The sequence below is a fragment of the Oryza glaberrima genome, chromosome 1, assembly GCF_000147395.1.
Source record: "Oryza glaberrima chromosome 1, OglaRS2, whole genome shotgun sequence".
Lineage (NCBI taxonomy): Eukaryota > Viridiplantae > Streptophyta > Magnoliopsida > Poales > Poaceae > Oryza > Oryza glaberrima.
The window spans coordinates 494037-505630 of record NC_068326.1 but is presented as its reverse complement, the minus strand read 5'-3'; the positions used below and the strand labels follow the sequence as shown (position 1 = coordinate 505630).

At 41.8% G+C, this 11594-nt stretch overlaps 1 protein-coding gene across 1 annotated transcript; it reads left to right on the top strand.

Annotated features, from left to right (window-relative positions):
• Positions 1–316: 316 nt before the first annotated feature.
• On the top strand, positions 317–10440 carry LOC127762280 (phosphoenolpyruvate carboxylase 4). The gene is made up of 20 exons (XM_052286726.1): positions 317–657; positions 727–890; positions 1804–1918; positions 2050–2127; positions 2210–2278; positions 2359–2437; positions 2507–2583; positions 2677–2772; positions 2940–3081; positions 3760–3888; positions 5198–5259; positions 5577–5792; positions 6221–6346; positions 6652–6753; positions 6880–7026; positions 8094–8192; positions 8420–8508; positions 8821–8947; positions 9039–9245; positions 9333–10440. Exons 1-20 carry the CDS (start codon positions 502–504, stop codon positions 10158–10160), a joined length of 3108 nt encoding a protein of 1035 aa, XP_052142686.1. The 5' UTR covers positions 317–501; the 3' UTR covers positions 10161–10440.
• The last annotated feature ends 1154 nt before the right edge of the window (positions 10441–11594 follow it).

The following is an 11594-nucleotide window of genomic DNA, read 5'->3' as shown; positions in this document are numbered from 1 at the left end:
CTCCACGTGAGCGATGATAATGAACGGACTATAATTTCCGAATGAAAGGCCCATTTTTTCGCTTAGGCTTATATTTATCAGCTAAAATTTAAAATTTAACATAAAATCTGAAGCTAATTTTGAGGTTTTTAATCGAAGTTTATTTTTCAGTCGTCGTTTTTAGATTGCTAAAAATATGTATATGATAATTTTATTCACAAATTACTTACGGCTCTGGGAGAAAACATTGTGAGAGATGAAAATAAAACAAAAATGCGGGGGGGGGGGGGGGGGGGGGTGTTGTTTGTAATTTGGTATTGTAACTCCTCGCGTGGCGTGCTTGAGGCTGTCCGCGCTCTCCGCCTTGGTCTCCTCTCCTCTCCTCGCTTTCCATTCCATTCAACCATCTCAATCAATCTCAATCCCAATCCCAATCCCAATCAATCCCTCTCTCCATCTGGTGCTCTCTATCTGAGGAATCCGAATCCGATCAGGGGAGGCGAGGCGCGGCGGTGATCGGCGATGACGGACACGACGGATGACATCGCGGAGGGGATATCATTCCAGGCGTTCGAGGACGACTGCCGGCTGCTGGGCAGCCTCCTCCACGACGTCCTCCTCCGCGAGCTCGGCCCCCGCTTCATCCACCTCCTCGAGCGCATCACCATCCTCGCCCAGGTATCGTATCCATCCATATATGATGATGATGATGATGGTGATTCGATCCAATTAACACGGTGCGTGCAGAGCGCCGTTAACATGCGCTCCGCCGGGGTGGAGGACACCGCCGTCGTCGTCGAGAAGCAGCTCGGCGCCGAGCTGGCCGCCATGTCGCTCGAGGACTCGCTCTGCCTCGCCCGCGCCTTCTCCCACCACCTCAACCTCATGACCATCGCCGACACTTACCACAGGTGCTTGCCCTACACATTCACATTCTCAAATTGTTTCATTAATTAATTGGAGGATCACCTCTTCCGCCGCCATTAGAATCTGCAAACTCACTTCATAAATCATCATAATGTGTTTATCTTAATTACTCCCTATTAACCTGAATTTATCATGCATGTACGGCCCTCAACACATTTGTTGTACCACTCCATTTTCAGAATGTGCTACGTACCATTTTTTTTGTCTGAATATGTGTTACTACAACTTACTGCTAGTGATAGTGAGGAGTGCATTATCGTATTTGGCGCGAACAATTTGAAAGCCAAACACTGAATTTACAGTTTGTTTGTCACACTTCAATTAAAGAATACTGATAACAACACGGGAGTTGTCTTCTGTTTGGGGTACCTCTTTGTCATATTTGGGAAATATAAGTATACCTGTTCGTGATAGGGATGCCACATTACAGTAGCACAGATGAATCTTTGATTGCAATATGGAATCCAAGAATTCCGGTACATATGTGTACGGCATTACAATGTCGGTCCACCGGTTAGTTGTTTCCATGTGACCCTCCTCAGGTAGAATTGATTGAAGGAACCTTACGCTCGCACATGGTAGCTTCATTGTGGTTCCTCAGATGTTTTGTCGTCAGTTGTCCGACTGTTTTTGGAACCTAGCAAGGCCATTGAGCATCGCACTTATTGTCGCAATTACCTCTTATTATGGTAGTATGTCAAGTTTTAGAACAGCTGAGACTTCATGCATATGTTTAAGAAATAATTACCATCAGCATGTTGCAGACTTGCAGTACATCTTATTCATTTCAGGAAAATGTTAGTGTTGCTACGTTTTTTATCACCTGAACTAGAATGTTTACCAATTTTGAAAATCACCCAAAATCTAGAGCTTGGCATTTTTATGTCTTTTATGTAGGGTTCGTAAAGCACGCAATTTCGCCGACCTGTCGAAATCATGCGATGATACATTTGCCAAATTGATTCAAAGTGGTGTTAGCCCGGAAGAACTCTATGACACTGTATGCAAGCAGGTAATTTCTCACATTAAGCACACATTTTTGATACATTGTATATTATGAAAGTTGCACATCATCAAATTTATCTGTGTATCTTGTAAGAAAGTCACGCATGATCAAATTTATCAGATATTCGACCTTTACAGGAGGTTGAAATTGTTCTGACAGCTCATCCAACTCAAATCAATCGGCGGACTTTGCAGTACAAACACCTTAGAATAGCTGTGAGTTAATTTCAATAGTTTCATACTTCAACCTTGATATTGCTATTTTGTTGTTTCAATTACCGATGAAACTGTGCTGCAGCACCTTTTGGAATTCAACGAACGTGCTGATCTTAGCCTCGAGGATAAAGAAATTCTAATTGAAGATCTGGTATAACTTCAAAGGATCTTCATAGTTTTATTTTTCCTTTTCCTAATGTGTTCCAATCTTTCTAACTTTGAATTATGTAGGTAAGAGAAATCACGGCAATATGGCAGACTGATGAGTTGAGGCGCCATAAACCTACACCTGTTGACGAAGCTAGAGCTGGTTAGTAACCATCTATTTTCTGTTTTTGTTACTGCCAGTATTCTCATGATTCCATCTTTTCTTTTGTAGGCCTTCATATTGTTGAGCAATCGCTCTGGAAAGCAATACCACACTATCTTCGCCGTGTTAGCAATGCTCTAAAGAAGGTATAAATACATTGATTGGCATTTGTTGAATTCCACTTCCGTTTGACTCATTCACGAGCGGATATAAACCCTCCTACAATGCTTTTCTTATAGAACACTGGCAAGCCACTTCCGCTCACCTGCACACCAATCAAATTCGGTTCATGGATGGGTGGTGACCGTGATGGGAATCCTAATGTCACAGCAAAAGTAAGATCCACACATTTGAATTTGGTCGTTTTATTATGCCTTCTCAGTATTCACTAGTATTTCCTGTACATTCTAATGGTGTGTTGCGTTTTTCTACCTTTTGCTTATGTTAATTTCGACATGATCACCATTCTGAAAGACTACAATGTTTCATTTCTGAGCTGCAGGTTACTAGGGATGTTTCCATTTTGTCCCAATGGATGGCAATTGATCTGTACATCCGGGAACTAGACACTCTAAGCTTTGAGCTATCAATTAACAGATGCAGCGAGAAGCTTGCAAACTTAGCAAATGACATCCTGCTCAAAGGTTATTTCATGATATATCCAAGCTTAATCCATTTCAATCTCAACAGAAGCTCGCCTGCCACCATGAATTGTGGCGCTTTTAGAATGCCTAGTTAGTTAGTTAGTTCATTAGCTAGTATAATGCATATTATTGGTTGTGGTACTGTTCCTTAAACAGTAAGGTGCACTGTAACAGCACTCTTATTATAGGGATTGTAATTTTAGTTTATATATTAGATATTTCCTTTCAGTTTATAACTATCTTATAGGTCCCCTTTTATTAGTTCCTACCCTTTGGGCTCTAGCACCTTTTTTTTTTTTGACGCTGAAAGGTAGAGAGACTATACCTTATAACCATTTTATTTATGGTGGGTGGGGTACTAGCACCTTTATATGAAGGGACATTGCTCTAATTATCGGGAAGCAATAAAGAAATAATAAGTTTTTCCCCACCTCTTGTCTTTATTGATTTATTCTCATCTACAGTATACACCTCATCCTTTACATCCCTGTACTGCCTAACCAATTAACCATTGTCTGGATGGTATTTCCCCTATTATCTTACGATCATTGCAGCACATCTCTGTCATGTAGAAATAATCTTGAATTTGTTTAGAATAGCCTCACCTATTGTACATACATATTTCAGAAAATAAAAACTGGCTCATTCTATGTTGATATTTTCAAATGAACTCTGCAGAATCAGCATCAGAGGACCAGAAGACCAATACCTGGAATCAAACTGGACCCCAGAACAATCTAAAGCTTCAGCACAGCTTGGCCCTTCCTGCACAGCTTCCTTCTGGTGCTGATCTTCCATCATGTACAGGTGGACACCTTGTTGGAAACTTTATATGATGCATCATCTAATATGTATTTCACTTAAGTTCACATCTTCGGGTCATTGACTTATACTCTCTCAGTTTCATATTATAAGACGCTTTGACTTTTTTCCTAATCAAACTTCTATAAGCTTGACCAAGTTTATATAGAAATGTAGTAACTCTTATAACACCAAATTAGTTCCATTAAACCTAATATTGAATACATTTTCATAGTATGTTTGTTTGGTGTTAAAAATGTTGATATGTTTTTCTATAAACTTGGTCAAATTTAAAGAAGTTTGATTAAGGAAAAAGTCAAAACATATCATAATATGAAATGGAGGGAGTACTAGTTTGCACCAGCAATTCTATTACTTGGTGAGGCGGACTGACATGCTGTAGCATTATGTTAATATAAAAAGGTCTAATGTTTTTGTACCAAATGCATAATAGTCCAAGGGGAGCAGTCAGCATTATGTTGTTAGGTCTAGTTTTTTTGTAACAAAATCCAAAATCCTAATAGCCCAAGGAAGTAGTTTGTAGTTGCATAAAATATTTTACACCAATTTGTTTGGTTACTTTCGGCTTCCTGATTTTCTATCACAATTTATGTGTTAAATAAGCAATACCTAAGTTATAATCTGGAAATAATAAAAACTTATTTTATATTTAGAACCAGTAGGCTTCATTAATGAAACTGAAAATGAATATAGAGGTGTTCAAGTCTTACAGTAACAAACTTATTTACTTCTTCACATAAGCGCATTCATGACACCACATCAATAAATTTTGGGGGGAAAAGTGCTGGATCATTATTTCCGTATTATGTCTGACACAAATACCTCATGCTGTCATCCTTGTAATCAATGTAAGACTTGTGTCATCAACTGCTGGATTAAACCATGAAATTTACATTGCAACAGCTTCCTCTGTTCCCCAAACTGGATCTGAGGAAAATTTGTGCATACTGCATAGGACAAAAAAATTGGACATGCTATTTTGAAAATTATTTCAGAATGCCAATCACCATGTAAAATAGTTCCATCAACATTAATTAAAGAACATCTTTTGTAACATGGATTTAACATCATGTATCATCAGGTTCATCTGAAATAGTTCAGATGTATGTAACATCTTTTGTAACATGGATTTAACATCATGTATCATCAGGTTCATCTTTTGTAACTGGTGTGTATTTGTACATATGTATGTAAATTTATTGTCACACCTATTAATGCATTGCTACTATTAATGTGATGTCTATGTCTTCCCATGATTTGCTAATACTGAGAGTAGAGCTTGTATTTGATGCAGAATGCAACGATGGGGAATCTCAAATCAGAATGTCAAAACTTCCAGGGAATCCAAAGCATAAGGTTAGGACAGCTAGAATTTTGTGATGTCTCACACGTTCGACTTCTTTGTTGTACAGAGATCATTGGAAGCACAAACTGTCCATAAAAATGCATTGGCACAACTATTCCAATATGCGCTACATTTTTTTTTCAACTAACATTGAAATGACATGGAGTGAAAAATGCTATGGAGAAGCTATGGCATTGCCGGTATAAATAGCAAAGAATAAACAAACAAACAAATAAAGAACTAGCTGACACTAACTGGATAGTGTAGATAAATTTCAATATATATTTCTTAACATTTCATGAGAATTAATGCATGCTGTGTCTCCTAGTTGGCTCTAAACATAACAGAAAAACGTGAAGACAGTCCATTGCCGTCTCCTAGTCATCGCCCGATGGGTCGAACTCCAAGTGGAGGTCAACTAAGGAAGATGTTCACAGAATCCCAAATTGGTCGATCGAGCTTCCGGAAACTTCTAGAACCAAGCATATCAGAGAGACCAGGGAGTACTCCTTATAGAGTTGTCCTTGGTGATGTGAAAGAAAAGGTTAGAGCCATACTTTACCATTTATTATACGTCTCATGTTTTCTTCTCCTGAAGTAGGCAAACGATTGCCTAGTCTACTAATAGAGGTTGGATTAAGGGATGCTTGATTACCAAATTTGTACAATATTCTTTAGGATTAAATTAATCTCACTAATAAATTCCCAGAGACTCTACTCCTGTTCTTTGGCAATAAAGTTTGGGATAAATTTTATGTGGCATTTTACTATTAAAAACATATATGCCAAAGATACCCAAATAGTTGGACATAGGTACTCTCAATCTTTGGTAGGAAGACAAACCTCAATGAGAACAAGAGATTATGCTATGTATAAACAGTACCCATCTGTTATATTTTTCTTGACCTGTTATATATTTTTTAACATGGCAAAATTTTTTCCTTTTTATTGTGCTTACCACTCTGTTTTCAGCTGATGAACACACGGAGACGACTTGAGCTTCTTCTTGAGGATCTACCATGTGATCGTGATACTTCAGAATATTATGATACATCGGATAAACTTTTGGAGCCCTTGCTTTTGTGTTATCAATCACTGGTTAGTCTAATTGGCTGATGTAGGGTCGATCACTCATCCCTTTAGTGCTGTACTACCATGATCAATTATCCTCTATCCGTGCAAGTGTGTCTGTGTGTGTGCTAGAAAAAAAAAACATTTGACACAAACATTCTCAGCATTCTTCAAAATTGCCCTTTACCATCTCTACATTCTTACTGGCTAGGCTTTGATTAGTCGTGACTCGTGAGAACAATCGTTGATGATGGAGTGGGTGGAGGTTTCTTTTCATCACATAATTTCCTTTTTGTACTGACTGTGTTCACATCTTCAACTATTTTATGAAGCAATCATGTGGATCTAGTGTGCTTGCGGATGGCCGGTTAGCAGATTTGATTCGACGGGTTGCAATCTTTGGTATGGTGCTAATGAAGCTTGATGTACGGCAGGTGGGCACATTATCACTACTGTTTTTATGCTTACTCACACTTAAATTTTCCTGATGTAACTTCAGAATAGCTTCAAGCGAAGTCCAGTACTCCATTAATGAATAGAATGGCGTTATATTACTGTAGGAATCAGGCCGGCATACGGAAACACTTGATGCCATCACATCTTACCTGGATCTTGGTGTTTATAGTGAGTGGGATGAACAAAAGAAACTGGATTTCTTGACTAGAGAGCTGAAAGGGAAGCGCCCTCTTGTCCCCCCATACATACAGGTCAGTTGTTGAATGTAGACATCAAATTTCCTATCCTAGTGGCTAATGATAACTTATATTTTAGTTGTGATAAATGTTCGTTTACATGGAAACCAGAAGTGTCAATTGAGTTTCATCGTGTGGAACAGTACAATATAAATCCTTCCATGCAAACAAACATTTATCACAAACTAAAAAATGCTACCAATCTTACCACAAATTGAAACTTATACTACACAACCATTTTGTGGTAAGATTGGTAGCATTTTTTAGTTTGTGATGAATGTTTGTTTACATGGAAACAGGAAGTGCCAATTGAGTTTCAATGTGTAGAACAGTATGATAGAATCCTTCAGAAACAGATATAGTTCCTTTCCATATAGTCATTTTGTGGTAAGATTGGTATCACCTCTGCCAACGCCAAAATGGTTAATACTATGCTAACTTCTGATGAATAAGCAATGTTTTATACAGAATTTGATGAGGCATCAGATATAACATCACTGTTCATTCAACATGGATTTTAGTTTTTTCGGGAATACGCATAAGACTTACATATCTTTTTATTAAGATTGAGGGGTGGACTTACAAACGCAACCGATAAAGGAAGCAAAAACAAGAACACCAGGAAAAGAAAAGAAAAGAAAGAAAGAAAGCACAGCAGAGGGTGTTATTTCGCAATTAACCAATTGTGCGACTGAAACCTAGACGAGGAGGCTTAGATCGGCACCCCCGCGCGCCATAGGCTTGCTTCTTCAGCAGCCAAGTTTGCCACTTCTCCCCAGGATCCGCGTTGGTTGTTGAAAGCCTGGCTATTCCATTCCTTCCAAATTGACCAGGCGACCAGAATAATGATGGTGTCAAAGCCGCGCCTCTTTTGGACATCCAACCAAAATCACTTATATTTTGGGATGGAGTATTTTCTTTTACAAGAAAGATATAGGAAAAGGGATTGCAGTGTTGGTACATAAGAATATTTGAATGGCAACTTTATGGTTGCATACTTCATTGTAGAAGAGAAAAAGGGAATGGAGATTCACCTTGAAGTGGAAAGACTTACATTTGCATTTCCTTTGTATTCCTTTCAGGTTACTGCTGATGTGCAAGAAGTTCTTGATACATTCCGTGTTGCTGCAGAGTTAGGAAGCGATGCACTTGGAGCATATGTGATTTCAATGGCCTCAAATGTATGTAGATACGCAAGTCTTATGTAGCACTAAATAATAAGAAAAATCTGAATATCCATCCTGCACTCTAGCGTTCTTGTTAACCCTCACCTGTAACCGGCCGGTGGTTCCAAGCATTTTGCCATGTCATGCCTTGTACCATCTTGATCGCATGGATCAAATGACAATCGTGGCACATTATATTTATCACTCTGTACATTAAATATGATGTGTTCCTCTGGTTGCAGGCAAGCGATGTCCTAGCGGTTGAACTGTTGCAGAAGGACGCAAGACTTACAGTCAGCGGGGACCTAGGAAGGCCATGTCCTGGTGGAACGTAAGTATGATTATATATATATCTCATATGTTCAGTGTGCTACTCGATCAATTGAACTTATGAACTCCCAATTGGTTGGTTTAGTAGTTACACAAAACTAAGAACAAAGTTGATTGTGCAAACTAAGTAGAAATGGAAAAGAAGGAATTGCGCACTGTGTCTCTGAGCTAGCAAGGAAAATTCGACTGCGGTCTTTTACTTTGCCAGTGGCTAAGCCAACTGAACTTGTTTTTGCACCATATAGATCGTATATTATGTTTTGTACCATGGCCAGTGTTTGATTGAATAGTGTGTTATATTGTTTGTGAATAGGTTGAGAGTTGTTCCACTGTTTGAGACGGTGAATGATCTGCGAGAAGCCGGCCCAGCGATCAGAAAGTTGCTGTCCATCGACTGGTACAGAGACCACATCATCAAGAACCATAACGGGCACCAAGAGGTAGAATGATCGATGGGTTTAGTTTCGAATATCTCAAACTCATTTTGCTTTTGTTTCGGATATCTCAAACTCGATCGGGAGGAGTTTGCAGGTGATGGTGGGCTACTCTGATTCCGGCAAGGACGCCGGCCGTTTCACCGCGGCATGGGAGCTATACAAGGCTCAGGAAGATGTGGTGGCCGCGTGCAACGCGTTCGGCATCAAGGTTACGCTCTTCCATGGCCGCGGTGGGAGCATCGGCCGCGGCGGCGGGCCGACCTATCTCGCCATTCAGTCGCAGCCACCCGGCTCAGTGATGGTGAGCACTGGCAGGCACTGATTAATCAGTCCATTCCATGTGTATGTGTTTGCGAGCTAATAAGGAATTGAATGGTGCATGGTGCAGGGAACTCTTCGGTCGACGGAGCAAGGGGAGATGGTGCAGGCCAAGTTCGGGCTGCCGCAGACGTCGGTCCGGCAGCTGGAGATATACACGACGGCGGTGCTGCTGGCGACGCTGCGGCCGCCGCAGCCGCCGCGGGACGACAAGTGGCGGGGGGTGATGGAGGAGATATCGCGGGTGAGCTGCGCGCAGTACCGGAGCACGGTGTACGAGAACCCGGAGTTCATCAAGTACTTCCAGGAGGCGACGCCGCAGGCGGAGCTGGGCTACCTCAACATCGGCAGCCGCCCCGCGAAGCGCAGGACCACGCCGGGGATCTCCAACCTTCGCGCCATCCCCTGGGTGTTCGCGTGGACGCAGACGCGGCTGGTGCTCCCGGCGTGGCTCGGCGTGGGGCGCGGCCTCCAGGACGCCTGCGACAAGGGCCACACCCACGAGCTCCGCGCCATGTACGAGGAGTGGCCCTTCTTCCAGTCCACCGTGGACCTCATCGAGATGGTGGTGGCCAAGGCGGACGCGCCCATGGCCAAGCACTACGACGACGTGCTGGTGCACGACGCGGGGCGGCGGGCGCTCGGGGCGGAGCTCCGGCAGGAGCTGGCGCGGACGGAGAACTGCGTGCTGGCGGTGAGCGGCCACAAGAAGCTGTCCGCCAACAACCGCAGCCTGCGGAAGCTGATCGACAGCAGGCTCACGTACCTCAACCCCATGAACATGCTCCAGGTCGAGGTCCTCCGCCGCCTCCGCCAGGACGACGACAACCGCAAGCTCCGCGACGCGCTGCTCATCACCATCAACGGCATTGCCGCCGGCATGCGCAACACCGGCTGACTCCTCTTCCCTCCTCTCCTCTGCAAATTAACTTATATTTCTTGCAACTATATTTCCGTCTGAACTAATTACCGGAGTTTTTTTTCTCGTTCAATTTTCCCTCAAAATAAGAAAGAAACCTTGCATGTAGCATTTTCACATTGGATTGGATATGTACATTGCATGGAGAATGAAATAGCATTATAGACTATAGTGGTGTGGATTGATGTATGTAGTTAAAAGATGAGACCATTGGTTTGGTTCCCTTCTTCATGGGCCGCAACTGTATCGCGACCAACGATCGGCCCATATTGAATTGCCCCAACGGGATTGCTGGGTACGTGCGGCCCATCTTAACCGGACCGGAACGGAAATGTGGGTACGTCGGCCCACGTTTGTTGGACCGTCGGGGGGATTGTGAGGGTACTGAGGCCCATATTAATTCGGCCGTAAAGTGTGGGATACATGTGGCCCACATGGTTGGGCCGAAATCTGACGTTGCGTGTATGGTCTGAAAAGGCCCAGCTCTCTTAGCCTCGACGAATATTGGACTCCCATCATATTTTCTCTCGGCAGGCACCAGAAAATCGAAACTGAATAAATGAAGGGATCTTTACAACCTCTATGTTCATCAGCAGATGAGCAGATCACAAGTCAGGAAAAGATAAATCTCTCTTTCAATCTACTACTACATTACATTATCTAAAAAATCTACTCGAACTGTAGTAGTACTGGGCTCTGTTCGTATCATATGTGAAGGTTCCCAACTCTCATTTCTCGTTTTTCACACGTACGCTTTTGAAATTGTTAAACGGTACGTTTTTTTTGAAAAAAAAGTTTATATACGAGAGTAGCTTAAAAAACATATTGATCTATTTTTTAAAAAAATAATAAAATATTAATTAATCAAGCACTAATGAACTGTTTCGTTTTCTGTGCCGGAGGGATGGGTTCCCAATCGAGGCATATGAACAGAGCCATACGCGATGTTCCTATGATCTGAAAGAATCTCAGGATTAATAGAAGAGATTGAATGATGAAGAGCTGCATCTGCAAGCATGTCGGTGTCGGTGCCCGTCCGTCCGCCAATCGAGCCTTGCCTTGCATATTTGCATTGCTTACGCGCATTTCTCGATTGACTGCGTCTGTCTTCCTCCCTCGCGCCCCGCCCATTTCATATAAAATTCATAAAATTGATGTGAGCTAATCTCATATCGTAGCTGCCAATTGCAGCAACACTTCATATAAAATTATTCTTCTGCTACGTCCAAGGAAGTTTCTTGCCTCAAATCTTGCCCACACAATTGCTTGGAGTACTACCTTTTCTCCGCTGAAACTGTTCTTTCCTGTGTCCTTAATTATATGTACTAAAAGTGAAAGAAAACATTGTAGTACCTCAATTATTGTTTATCATGCATTCCATTCTCTAATCAAACACAATTGGGTATCTAAAGC

Bases quoted from the DNA above. Each gene is read 5' to 3' on its own strand.
- LOC127762280 (XM_052286726.1), top strand. From the start codon at position 502: ATGACGGACACGACGGATGACATCGCGGAGGGGATATCATTCCAGGCG. The intron at 2,584-2,676 runs GTATAAATACAT...CTTTTCTTATAG, and splicing joins TTAGCAATGCTCTAAAGAAG to AACACTGGCAAGCCACTTCC. The intron at 6,347-6,651 runs GTTAGTCTAATT...TATTTTATGAAG, and splicing joins TTTTGTGTTATCAATCACTG to CAATCATGTGGATCTAGTGT.